At 47.3% G+C, this 13,947-nt stretch overlaps 1 protein-coding gene across 2 annotated transcripts in view; it reads left to right on the top strand.

Moving 5' to 3' along the window:
• palm2akap2 (PALM2 and AKAP2 fusion) overlaps positions 1-13,947 on the top strand; it is a 163,493-nt gene that overhangs the window by 43,931 nt on the left and 105,615 nt on the right. For both annotated transcript variants that reach the window (XM_078214079.1, XM_078214080.1), the window contains exon 3: positions 2,352-2,482. In XM_078214079.1, coding sequence (XP_078070205.1) covers positions 2,352-2,482 — 131 coding nt within the window. The remainder of the gene's footprint in view (positions 1-2,351; positions 2,483-13,947) is intronic.

Here is a 13,947-nt window from a genome sequence, read left to right as displayed (position 1 = left end):
ATGTTGCTGTGTCAGTCAGTGCAACTGCTCTTGTTGGGTTGACGCCCATTTTGTTTGGCCTGGGCACTGAGCATTAACCAATCAAGTTGACCATACTTACAACTGGGTGGAGTGTGACAATCACACAGCCACTGAGATTTGAGGGGGAACTTTTACTTGATTCAGAATCAAAGCTAAAATAAGAACACGGGAGAACGGTTGTGAAAACACTTGCAGGTGTGTGTTCTGCTAAAGTGCAAAGTTGCAAAGGTGTCCGTCCCCTCGAAGGGCTTTCACAGCTGGCATTTCCTTGCTGTTCACCCCTGAGAACTTCCAAATATGGGAATGTTGCCCCGGTTAAAGCACTACTCCGAGCACTGGTCTCCAGTCCGAGAACCTGAAACCAGCCTCGTGTCGAGAAATTCCATTTCCCAAATGAGTGAACCACTTCAGAATTACAACAACAATGACATGCATTCACACACTAGAGACAGGCTAATCGGATGGACAGAACAGCGGCAAATGGAAGTTAATCCTGAAAACTATGAGGTGATGCATTTTGGCAGGACTGACAAGGCAAGGGAATACCAAGGGAATATGGGTGGCACAGTAGCACACGGCTGCCTCTCAGCGCCAGGGACCCAGGTTCAATTTCGGCCTTGGGTCACTGTCTGTGCGGAGTTTGCACGTTCTCACCGTGTCTGCGTGGGTTTCCTCCGGGTGCGCCGGTTTCCTCCCACAGTCCAAAGATGTGCAGATTAGGTGGACTGGCCGTGCTAAATTGCCCCTTAGTGTCCCAAGATGTGTAGGTTAGGGGGATTAGCCATGGTAAATGCATGGGGTTACGGGAATATGGCAGGGGGTTGGGCCTGTGTACGATACTCTGTCGGAGAATCGGTGCAGACTCAATGGGCTGAATGGCCTCCTGTAAGGATTCTATAATTCTCATATACAATGAACAATAGGGCACTAGGAAGTACAGAGGACTAGTGGGATTTTGGAGTGCATATCCAAAGATCCCTGAATGCAGCAGGACAGGTAGATACAGTGGTTAAGGCGGCATATGGAATACTTGCCTTTATTAGCCGAGACATAGAATATAAGAGCAGGAAGGTTATGATGGAGTTGTGTAAAATGCTCATTAGGCCACAACTAGAGTATTGTGTTCAGCTCTTGTCACCACATCACCGCCTATAGGAAGGATGTGGTTGCACTGGAGAGGGTGGAGAGGGGATTCACCAGGATGTTGCTTGGGCAGGAGTGTTTCAGCTATGGAGAGAAACTGGTTAGGCTGGGGTTGTTTTCCTTGGAGCAGAGAAACTGAGGGGGGACCTGATCAAGGAGTACAAAATTAGGACGGACATTGATAGGTTGGATAGGGATAAACTTTTCACCTTAGCAGAGGGGCCAATAACCAAGGGGCATAGATTTAAGGTAAGAGACAGGAGATTTAGAGGGGATTTGAAGAAAAATCTTTTCACCCAGAGGGTGGTGGGAGTCTGGAACTCACTGCTGAAAGGATAGTCGAGGCAGAGACCCTCACAACATTTAAGAAGCATTTAGATGAGCACTTGAAATGCCATAGCGTACAAGGCTACAGACCAAGTGCTGGAAAATGAGTTTAGAATAGAATCATAGAATCCCTACAGTGCAGAAGGAGGTCATTTGGCCCATCGAGCCTGCACCGACCACAATCCCCACCCAGGCCCTATCCCCGTAACCCCACATATTTACCCTCTTAATCCTCCTGAAACTAAGAGTAATTTAGCATGGCCAATCAACCTAACCCACACATCTTTGGAGAATAGAAGGTGCTTGATGGCCAGTGCAGACACGATGGGCTGAAGGGCCTCTTTCTGTGCTGTACAATTCTATGACTGTATGACTCTATAACCTGGACCACAAGACCATAAGACATAGGAACAGAATTAGGCCACTCGGCCCATCGAGTCTGCTCCGCCATTCAATCATGGCTGATATTTTTCTCATCCCCATTCTCCTGCCATTTCCCCATAACCCCTGATCCCCTTATTAATCAAGAACCGATCTATCTCTGGCCCCCGAACTTTAATCTCATAGAACATCCCACGTGTTTCGTTGGAAAATCATCAGACAAAATTTGACTCTGAAAGACATATTAGAATGGGTGACCAGAACCTGACCAAAGAAATAGGAGCATCTTAAAGGAGGAGAGCGTGGGAGAGAGATGGAGAGGTTTAGGGAGGGAGTTCTCAAGTTTAGGGCCCAGGCAGCTGAAGGCACGGCCGGCAGTGATGGAGAGATGAGGATTGGTGATTGACATGATTGGTTTTTGACGTGCCTCTTTTGTGGAGTAATGTTTTCCTCAGATCTTTCTTCTCTTTTCTGCCCAGTCCAAAGCCATGAGAGAGAGATGGCTGCTGCAAGGGATGCCCGCTGGATCGGCTGAGGAAGAGGATGCCCGGAGTAAGCAGCTTCAATCAGATGAGAACAAGGCAAAGAACCTGGAGGGAGCCATTAGCAGGTCAGATCAGCAAGAAGAAATAAAAATCATTGGCGTTTAATGATCCGCTTTCTCTCGAAAACAAACCCATATCTCAGAGCAGGAGCAGTGAAATCCAGTTTGCATCATGAAGAGTGTATGAACACAAGAGATTCCGGGGGCGGGCGAGGCTCGGAGAATGGCATTCTCCATTGGTCTCGGATGGGATTGTACGAACCTCGGGCAGACATGCTGGTAGAATTCCGTCCATAGAACCCTACAGTGCAGAAGGAGGCCATTCAGCCCATTGAGCCTCCATCGACAACAATCCCACCCAGGCCATGTCCCCATAACCCACGTATTTGCCCTCCTAATCCCCCTGACACTAAGGGGCAATTTAGCATGGTCAATCAATGTGTAATACATGCAATCCCTACAGTGCAGAAGGAAGCTATTTGACCCATTGAGCCTGCACCGAAAACAATCCCACCCAGGCCATATCCCCGTAACCCCACATATTTACCCCCCTATCTCCCTGACACTAAGGGTCAATTTAGCATGGCCAATCAACCTAACATCATTGGACTGTTGAAGGAAACCGGAGCACCCAGAGGAAACGCATGCAGACACAGGGAGAACGTGCAGACTCCGCACAGACAGTGACCCAAGCCCGGAATTGAACCCGGGTCCCAGGCGCTGTGAGGCAGCAGTGCTAACCACTGTGCCACTGTGCCAACAACAGGTGTATAGTAAATGATAGCTGGCTGCTTCCCCACCTGCACCCCCATGGCTCAGCTGATGAGGCACCCTCCTCAGTACCGAGATGATCCAAAAAGGCGAGGGGTGGGAATTTCCGACCTCCACTCTGGTGGGCGTTGTCGGGGGTGGGGTGGGAAAAGTTGGAGAGTGGTCAAGAGTCAAGTGGTGGAGCTGGACCAGGGGAAGGTCTCCGATCATAAAACGGGATGTCGGACCTCTGCAATCGAAAGCAGAAAATGTTAAGAGATAGTCAGCAGGTCTGGCAGCCTCTGTGGAGAGAGGAACAGAGTTAACGTTTCAGGTCGATGGCCTTTCAGCAGCGCTGGGAAAAATGAGAAATGGAATAGGTTTTGACCGGGGGCTGGGTGGGCCAAGGACAAAATGAAAGTCCCTGGTTTGACTCCACCCCCCACCCCCAGCCTATGTATGCCGGACTGGTCACAGAAAGGTTCAAGTCATCCTGATTTAGAGAGCGGCTAGGATTCCACAGCAAAAATAAAACCCTCCAAAGACAACAATTGGGTGTGTAGTTGGGGCTTTACAATTGGGTTTGGGCAGCACGGTGGCACAGTGGTTAGCACTGCTGCCTCACAGCGCCAGGGACCCGGGTTCGATTCCCGGCTTGGGTCACTGTATGTGTGGAGTTTGCACATTCTCCCCGTGTCTGCGTGGGTTTCCTCTGGGTGCTCCGGTTTCCTCCCACAGTCCAAAGATGTGCGGGTTAGGTGCATTGGCCATGCTAAATTGCCCCTTAGTGTCAGGGGGATTAGGATAAATACATGAGGTTATGGGGATAGGGCTTGGGTGGGATTGTGGTTGGTGCAGGCTCAATGGGCCAAAAGGCCTCCTTCTGCACTGTTCGGATTCTATGATTCTAACCCATTGACTAGGAGGAGGTAATCGCATCCAGAGTTTTTCTGCACCTCACCCCTCTGGTGGAGATTGGGTCAGATGCGCACCCATGGACGATTGGTCAAGATGCCCACACCTCACCCAATGGAATCACCTTCCAATAGCTGGGGTCCAGGTCAACCTGAAGACCAACCTCTTGTCCGCAACTCGGGGATCGTTAAGTGTCCCCGGAACTGAATCCGAAAAGGAGTCCGTGTATTCAACAGAGGCAAGAAAGGGCAAAAAGTGAAGGCTGTAACACAAAGGGCTGACAATGAAAGAAAAGTTATTGATTGAATGAAAGGTTTCTGATGCATAAAACCTCAATATCTAATATCAGAACCCTACGGCTTAAATACTTGTCTTATATATACCTGACAGTGGTTTCTATCCTCCAAAGTTGCAACTCAGTGTTGGTTCCAGTTTTGAATTTGAGCAACTTAAGACAGTGACATGTATTGAATAAAATTACTTTAAATATGTTCCTTAAGTCAGGTGCCCTCCAGTAACAACAGCTGTGTAGTTCATGGAGATATTCCAATACAAACTATTGACAAAAGCAGTCCCAATTGTGAGCGGGACAATCTCCGTCTGTGTTTGTTCTTACATTCTAAATATAATACTTCAGTTTTTGCAAAGTTATTTAACAATCTTATCAAAGACACGTTTCATCCCCAATTCTATTTCAGTAGTTGACTTTGAATGAGTGGTTTGTGTCCAAGGATGTAGTGGACGGAGACAAAAGGCACTCACAGAGGCAGGAAACTGAAGGCCTGGCTGTAATCACATCCATCTGCAACAGCACAGGGTCAGGACAATTGAGTTGGGAGAGGAGTTCGCTGAAGTTGATGAAAAGTGCTGTAAAAAAAGAATCCTGTTTTCTTTTCCCTTTTCCAATCTCTGTTCTCTGACACTAAGTTACAAAGGATGCAGAGATGCTTCGGTGCGATTTGGACAAGCTGAGTGAGTGGGCAAATGCATGGCAGACGCAAGATAATGTGGATTAATGTGAGGTTATCTGCTTATATATATATGTATCGATTGAGAAAGGGGAATGTGAAACAAGACCTGGGTGTCCTCGTACACAGCCACTTTACATAAGCAGCAGGCGGTGAAGAAGGCAAATGGTGTGTTGGCCTTCATAGCAAGAGGATTCAAGTACTGGAGCAGAGTTGTCTTGTTGCAGTTATACAGGGCCTTGGTGAGACCACTCCTGGAATATTGTGAGACGTTTTGGTCTCCTTGTCTGAGGAAGGATGTTCTTGCTATGGAGGGAGTGCAGTGAGGGTTTGCCAGACTGATTCCTGGGATGGCAGGGCTGACATATGAGAAGAGATTGAGTTGGTTAGGATTGTATTCGCTGGAGTTCAGAAGAATGAGAAGGGATCTCATAGAAACCTATAAAATTCTAACAGGCCTAGGTAGAGTAGATGCAGGAAGGATGTTCCTGATGGTGGGGGCATTCAGAACCAGGGGTCATAGTCTACAGATAGAGGGTAAACCTTTTGGGACTGCAGTGAGGAGAAATTTCTTCACCCAGAGAGTGGTGAGCCTGTGGAATTAGATCCCAATGAAAGCAGTTGAGGCCCAAACCTATGCTTTCAAGAAGGAGTTTGATGTAACTCTTGGGGTAAAGGGGATCAAACGATATGGGTGGGAAAGCAGGAACAGGTAACTGAGTTCGATGATCAGCCATGATCATAATGAATGCTGGAGTAGGCTGAAGGGCCAAATGGCCTACTCTGGCTCCTATTTTCTATGTCTCTGTGCCAAAATGGTGGGAGTATATTACCAAACACACTGAGAATGAATTTGTGTTTTCTAACTGTCTGATCAGTCTTGATTGAATATATATATCCTTGATTACGAACAATACTATTGCGGATATTGTGGGGCACTTTCCTGAGATCCAGTCAGAAGCAAGGGAAATATTGCAATTCTGCTTTGAAAAGTAATTCTGAAAACAGCAACGTCCAGGTTTCCATAAAGTAAATAAGGAGAAACATGTCTCCACTGGCTGAAGAGTCAGAGATGAGGGGACACAGATTAGAGAGAGTGGACAAAAGGTGAATAAGGAGAATGGTGTTCCACACCGTGAGCTCTTACCATTTGGAATTCGCTGCCTGATAGGGTGATGGAAGCAGATTCAATAGAAACTCTCAAAAGGGAATTGGACGAACAGCTAAAGAGGAGAAAGTGGCAGGGCTATGGGGAAAAGTCAGGGGGGTGCGACTAACTGGATAGCTGTCGCAAGGGGCTGGCACAGGTAAAATGGGCCGAGTGGCCTTCTTCTGTGCTGTACGATGTTCTGACACACCTTCGCCTAATCCTACGTTCACAATGACTGGGGTTGGTTTGGTGAGAGGCCATTAGGGGAATCGTCTGCTGATGGATACAATGGTAGCCATGAGCGCAAAGGAAAGTGAGATGGAGAGACCTTCCAGCTGGAGTCGGTTAATGGATTCATCGAATCCATAAGGCTTGAAGCATTTCAGATTCTTTAAGTGATATAGGACAGGACCGATTGGTGTGTTTATATGAGTCAGAAGAAAAGAAAAAAAGCTCCAGTCCATTAGATGTCCTGTTTAAGATGGTGTTTGATACATGGAATTAGTTTAAATAAATTAACTGGGTGGCTTGATTTGTTTGGATTAGGGATAGCAATGGCAGGTTTAATGGAATCTAATCGTGGCAGCAGCATGGAGGGGGGAGAGGTTTTTAGGGCAGTTTCCTGCACTGACGAACCAGATGGGTTGTTTCATCCATTAAGCGCCTGCATAAAAAGTTTGACAAATAATGTCATTTAGCTTTAAGCTTAAACGAAAAGCGTGGAAAAGGTCCTCCACTCAGAAAACGGATTCAGCAACCTGGCACGTGAGGGCGCAGGCTTGTTTTTGATTAAGTTTAAAGTCTATTTATTCGTGTCACAAGTAGACTTACATTAACACTGCAATAAAGTTACTGTGAAAATCCCCGAGTCGCCACACTCTGGCGCCTGTTCGGGTACACTGAGAGAGAATTTAGCATGGTCAATGCACCCAACCAGCACGTCTTTCGGACTGTGAGAGGAAACTGGAGCACCCGGAGGAAACCCACGCAGACATGGGGAGAACGTACAAACTCTACACAGACAGTGACCCAAGCTGGGGAATCGAACCCGGGTTCCGGGCGCTGTGAGGCATCAGTGCCAACCACCATGCCGCCCTTTGGTAGGCCAATAGGCCTGTTCCTGGGCTGTACTGTACTATTCTTTGTTTCTTTGTTAACCCCCAGCAAAGATCTACATGTCACAGATCACATCGCTCCAGCCCACCTGACTATCAGATATGCGGATTGCAACAATCTCCCCGGCTTGTGTGAGGTATTTATAGAATAGCTTGTCAGCACCTCATTATTCCCTTTGCAGGAAACCAGTCGGCCTGAGGACTTGCCAGGGGTACTTACTGAATATAGTAAACAGTGCCAAGTCATAGTAGTGATCCAATAATGATTTGTTAACCCTTCCTGGTGCAGGCCTCACCTTTGAGCCTTTGTGCTCAAGTCACAAGAGTGGGACCTGTACCCACAACCTTCTGACTTACAGGCATGGCTGCTGCCCCCACAGTAAACAGATCAGTTGTAGTTTGGGAAGGGAGTGAGGGTGGGAGCGAGGAGTGGGGGTGGGGGGGGTGGGGTGGGGGGAGCGGTGGAGTGGGGGGGGGTGGTTGTGCATCAAAGGATACAGCTCGCACCTGGACAGTTTCTAACTAGTCTAGCAGAAATTTAGTATTTACCACAAGTTGATCATAGGATTATAGAATAGCACAGCACAGAAGGAGGCCATTGGGCCCATCGAGTCTGTGTCAGCTCATTTATTGAAGAGCAGTGCAGTTAGTCCCACACCCACACTTGTTCCGTTTCCCTAGTCTTAACCGGCAATACAGTGACCATCCTCTTAACATTGCACAGAAAAAAAATACTATTGCTGGTTACAGCTAGCAACCAGTGGCGATTTGAAAATCTAGCTAGCGCAGTCAGTATTAAAAGTAAAGTTTATTTATTAGTCTCAAGTAGACTTACATTAACACTGCAATGAAGTTACTGCGAAATTCCCCTAGTCGCCACACTCCAGGCGCCTGTTCAGGTCAATGCACCCTAACCAGCACATCTTTCAGACTGTGGGAGGAAACCGGAGCACCCGGAGGAAACCCACGCAGACACGGGGAGGACGTGCAAACTCTGCACAGACAGTGACCCAAGCCGGGAATCAAGCCCGGGTCCCTGGCGCTGTGAGAGAGCAGTGCTGACCGCTGTGCCACCGTGCTGTCCTCTAGTATCTAGTTAGAATGGTGAAAAGCTAGTCAGTAAATGCCTAAAAATAGCAACCGCAAAAGCTCAGAAACCAGGGCTGCGGACGAAATGGAGAAATGAAATGCCATTCAGTCTATTTTTAATCTGTAAACTTCTCTCTAAGGCATTTGTGGTTCGATTAAATATTTTGATCAGGGTTGTTTAATGGCATCGTCACTGCATTCCTAGTCTAAAGACAATACCTTCGCTCCGTTGAAATGTCCTATTTTTAGTAGCATAATGGGTTGCAGATTGGTAAGGAATTGGGAGCAAAAAAAAGGCGGAATGTCCTGGAAAAGCAGGAGGCAGACTCCAGCTCCACCAATACAGACTCAACTGACGTATTTATTTTTCATGCAGCTTAATGAATGTTTTCTCTTGCCGTGGATCTACTTACCCACTCTCTGCTGAAAGTTGCGTAGATTAAAAGGACTGACTTTCACTCCGCACTGAAGCACATTCATAGCGCAAAGGGGCTGAATAACTTTAAATACAGCTTTAAGACATTAAAAAAAAGTAGTTATAACACTCTGACGGAGGAATCATCCAGACTCGGAACATTGGCTCTATTCTCTCTCCACAGATGCTGTCAGACCTGCAGAGGTTTTCCAGCATTTTCTGTTTTTATTTCAGATTCCAGCATCCGCGGTATTTTGCTTTTTATCTTAGTTATAACACGCTTGCTACTTTATTTGTTGCTTCTGCTTACTGTCTTATTTTCACACAGGGACTTCAATTCAAAAGTAATTTAATGTACACAGCTATATATTCAGAACTAGTAAGACAGAAGCAGGCCATTTATCCTAATGGGTGGCGTTTATTATCCATGGGGGCACGGTCACGAATTTTGTTTTTATTCATTTGTGGGACATGGGCGTCGCTGGCTGGGCCAGCATTTATTACCCATCCCTAGTTGCTCGAGGGCAGTTGAGGGTCAACCACATTGCTGTGGCTCTGGAGTCACAAGTAGGCCAGACCAGGTAAGGAAGGCAGATTTCCTTCCCTAAAGGACATCAGTGAACCAGATGGGTTTTTCCACCAATGGTTTCATGGTCATCAGTGGATTCTTCATTCCAGATATTTTTTATTGAACTCAAATATCACCATCTGCTGTGGTGGGATTCGAACCAGGGTCCTCAAAACATCAGCTGAGTTTCTGGATCAATAGTCTAGCAATAATACCACTAGGCCATCGCCTCCCCAACATCTACATTTACTCACAATGCACCAAGGTTTTTTTATCCCTTTCCCTTAAGCTACTGACGCTATCCAACCTTGAACGTTGGAGTAGTTCCTGACAAAACCATTACCCCGGAAGTGAATCCTTTGCTATCACATCTCCCTGCGTAAAGAATGCCGATTTGTTCAGTTACAATTCTCTTATATTTAATTTATGGACCCCTCGGGATACAGGAAATTATCTACATAACTTTCTGTGGAGAGACAGAACAGTGCTAACATTTGTCCCTCTACAGGCGCTGTCAGACCTGTCGAGATTTTTCAGCATTTTCCATTTTTGTTTCAGATTCCAGCATCCGCAGTAATTTGCTTTTACACAACTTACTACCCTCTCCCGCTTTCATCATTTCAAACGCTTCTATCACCTCAGTCAATCCGTGATGTGTGTTCGAACAGAGAAGGCTCAGTTGGTTTCAAGCACGGTGGCACAGCGGTTATCAATGCTGCCTCACAGCACCAGGGGCCCGGGTTCAAATCCGGCCTCAGGTGACTGTACGTGCCAAGTCTGCATGTTCTCCCCGGGCCTGCGTGGGTTTCCTCCGGGTGCTCCGGTTTCCTCCTATACTTCAAAGATGTACAGTTTAGGTGGATTTACCATGTTAAATTGCCCCTTGTTGTCCAAAGATGTGCAGGCTAGGTGAATTTACCATGCTAAATTGCCTCTTGGTGTCCAAAGATGTGTAGGTTAGGTGAATTAGCTGTGGTAAGTGTGTGGGGTTATGGGGATATGAGAGAGAAGTCCTGGGTCAGATACTCTGTCAGAGAGTCAGTGCAGACTTGATGGGCTGAATGGCCTCCTTCTGCACTGTAGGGATTCTATGAAGCACTATTGGGTTGAGGACGTGAAAAGCGCCTCATGGATTCAAGCTCTTGCTTGCTTTCTTCAGAATAGCAACGAAAAATCAAAGGTCAGCCAGCAAGTTCAGTAAGAATTTTCAGTATGGTATCTCTTGTGGCAAAAATATAACATGGCTTGTGCCCCTTTAAAAATAACTTGTGGCAGTGAATTACTGCACAGTTTGCAGATTACTAACAGCAAACACCATTAAATTAACTGCTGCTTGTTTCACCAAGATAGCAACTTGCATGCAATTCTGCATATGAGCTTCATGGAATTGCTGCATTTGCCAACTAAACTCGCCACAGAAGGTTTGGGCTAAAGATTAACGGTGCACCCTTTTAGTGAGGCAATTTACATTCCTGCATTTTAAATTTTTGAATTAAAAAGTACTTATTGCTGTCGATTACTCCTCTCTTTCCCAATCTGCTCCACCTTATTTTGTGGCCATGCCCCCTAGTTCTTGTTTCACCTGCCAGTGGAAACAACTTCCCTGCTTCTATCTTATCTATTCCCTTCATAATCTTAGATATTTCTATAAGATCTCCCCTCACTCTTCTGAATTCTAATGAGTATAGTCCCGGCCTACTCAGTTTCAACTCATAAGCCAACCCTCTCAACTCCGGAATCAACCTAGTGAATCTCTTCTGCACCCCCTCCAGTGCCAAGATATCCTTTCTCAAGTAAGGAGACCAAAACTGTACACAGTACTCCAGGTGTGGCCTCACCACCACCTTATACAGCTGCAACATAACCTCACTGTTTTTAAACTCCATCCCTCTAGCAATGAAGGACAAAATTCCATTTGCCTCCTTAATTACCTGCTGCACCTGCAAACCAACTCCTTGAGATTCCTGCACAAGGACACCCAGGTCCCTCTGCACAGCAGCATGCTGCAATTTTTTACCATTTAAATAATCGTCCATTTTGCTGTTATTCCTACATCATCTAAAACCTCTATCGTCATTGTTCAGCCAGAGTGAGACAGAGAGGAGGGATTTATTGCAGGAGTGCTGGGGTAAGAGATCTACTTTTAAAATACTTTTAATTTAAAAATAATACTTTTAATTTAGTTTAAATTACTTTTTTGCGGGTGTTTTTTTAAAAGAAACCTTTGAACTCTAACCCGGAAGTAGGCCGCTGGGTCTTCTGGGAAGGGTCAAATTTTCCTTCAGCGCGCGGGAGGTTTAAAAGCAGGCCCACTATCCAGCGGGCAGCATTGTTAGCGAGCAGTGGAGTGAGCAGGGAGCAGAGTGAGAGCTGAAGGGCTTTGGCTCTAAGGGCGTAGGCGGAAAGGGCGAGGCGGGGTACGTTTAATTCTTAAATACGTTTCTCTGTGTTCCTTGAAATAAGAAGGGAGATTATGAGTGTGAGGCCAGTCTGTTGTTCCCAATGTGGGAGGTCCTGGAGGCTCCTGGCCTCCCGGACGTCCATATCCGTGATGGGTGTGTCGAGCTGCGGTTCCTAAGGGACCGTGTTAGAGAACTGGAACTGCAGCTTGAGGATCTTCGTCTGGTTAGGGAAAATGAGGAGGTGATAGACAGGAGCTATCAGAAAGTGGTCACACCAGGGCCACGGGAGGCAGACAAGTGGGTAACGTCCAGGAAGGGTGATAGAGAGCACCCCGGTGGATGTGCCCCTTCACAATAAGTACTCCTGTCTGAGTACTGCTGGGGGGGGACAGCCCACCTGGGGGAAGCAGCAGTGGCCATGTCTCTGGAGCAGAGTCCAGCCCTGTAACTCAGAGGGCTAAGGAAAGGAGGAGGAAGGCAGTATTAATCGGGGACTCAACAGTAAGGGGGTCGGACAGGCGTTTTTGCGGAGGCAGACGGGAGTCTCGGATGGTGGTCTGCCTCCCTGGTGCCGGGATCCGGGATGTCTCTGATCGCGTCCCAGATATCCTGAGGGGGGAGGGAGAGGAGCCAGAGGTCGTGGTACATATTGGTACCGCTGACATAGGTAGGAAGACGGAAGGGGTCATGAAAAGAGAATATAGGGAGTTAGGTAGACAGTTGGGAAGGAGGAACGCAAAGGTAGTAATCTCAGGATTGCTGTCTGTGCCACGGGAAAGTGAGAGCAGGAATGGAGTGAGGTGGAGGATGAATGCGTGGCTGAGGGACTGGAGCGGGGGGCAGGGATTCAGGTTCCTGGATCATTGGGACCTCTTTAGGGGAAGGTGTAACCTGTACAAAAAAGACGGGTGGCACTTGAATCCCAGGGGGACCAATATTCTGGCAGGAAGGTTGGCTAAGGCTACTGGGGAAACTTTAAACTAGAAAGGTTGGGGGGAAGGAATCGTGATGAGGTGACTGAGAGCGAGGAGGTTAGCCCGCAAATAGAGAAGGATTGTAGACAGTGTAAGAGGGAGAATAGACAGGTGATGGAGAAGGGGAGAGCTCAGACCAAAGGTTTGAGATGTGTCTATTTTAATGCCAGGAATGTAGTGAATAAAGTGGATGAGCTTAGAGTTTGGATCGATGCTTGGAAGTGTGATGTGGTGGCCATTACGGAGACTAGGGGACAGGGACAGGACTGGATACTTCAGGTGCCGGGTTTCAGATGTTTCAGAAAGGACAGAGAGGGAGGCAAAAGAGGGAGGGGGGAGTGGCACTGCTGATCAGGGATAGTGTCACAGCTGTAGAGAAGGTGGACGCCGTAGAGGGGTTGTCTATGGAGTCTCTGTGGGTGGAAGTTTGGAGCGGGAAGGGGTCGATATCTTGGCTGGGTGTTTTCTACAGGCCGCCCAATAGTAACAGGGATGTTGAGCAGCAGATAGGGAAACAGATCCTGGAGAGATGTAGGAATAACAGGGTTGTCGTGATGGAGACTTTAATTTCCCAAACATCGATTGGAATATCCCTAGGGTAAGGGGTTTAGATGGGGAGGAGTTTGTTAGGTGTGTTCAGGAGGGTTTCCTGACACCGCATGTGGATAAGCCTACAAGAGGAGAGGCTGTACTCGATCTGGTACTGGCTAATGAGCCTGGACAGGTGTCGGATCTCTCAGTGGGGGAGCATCTTGGGGATAGTGATCATAACTCTATCTCCTTTACGCTAGCATTGGAAAGAGATAGGATCAGGCAAGCTAGGAAAGTGTTTATCTGGAGTAAGGGGAAATATGAAGCCCTCAGGCAGGAGATTAGAGGCATAAATTGGAAGGAGGCATTCTCGAGGAAAAGTACTGAAGTAAAGTGGCAGATTTTCAAGGAATGTTTGTCTGGAGTTCTGCATGACAACGTTCCAATGAGACAGGGAGGTGTTGGTAGGTTACGGGAACCGTGGTGCACGAAAGCTGCGCTGAACCTAGTGAGAAAGAAAAGGAAAGCGTACAATAGGTTCAGAGAGCTGGGCGATGATGGGAATCTAGATGAGTATACGGCTTGTAGGAAGGGACTTAAGAAAGAAATTAGGAGAGCCAGAAGGGGTCACGAGAAGGCCTTGGCAGGTCAGAT

This window comes from Mustelus asterias, chromosome 6 (assembly GCF_964213995.1).
Source record: "Mustelus asterias chromosome 6, sMusAst1.hap1.1, whole genome shotgun sequence".
Lineage (NCBI taxonomy): Eukaryota > Metazoa > Chordata > Chondrichthyes > Carcharhiniformes > Triakidae > Mustelus > Mustelus asterias.
The sequence above is the reverse complement of the archived record's forward strand: the minus strand, read 5'-3'. Positions and strand labels throughout refer to the sequence as shown.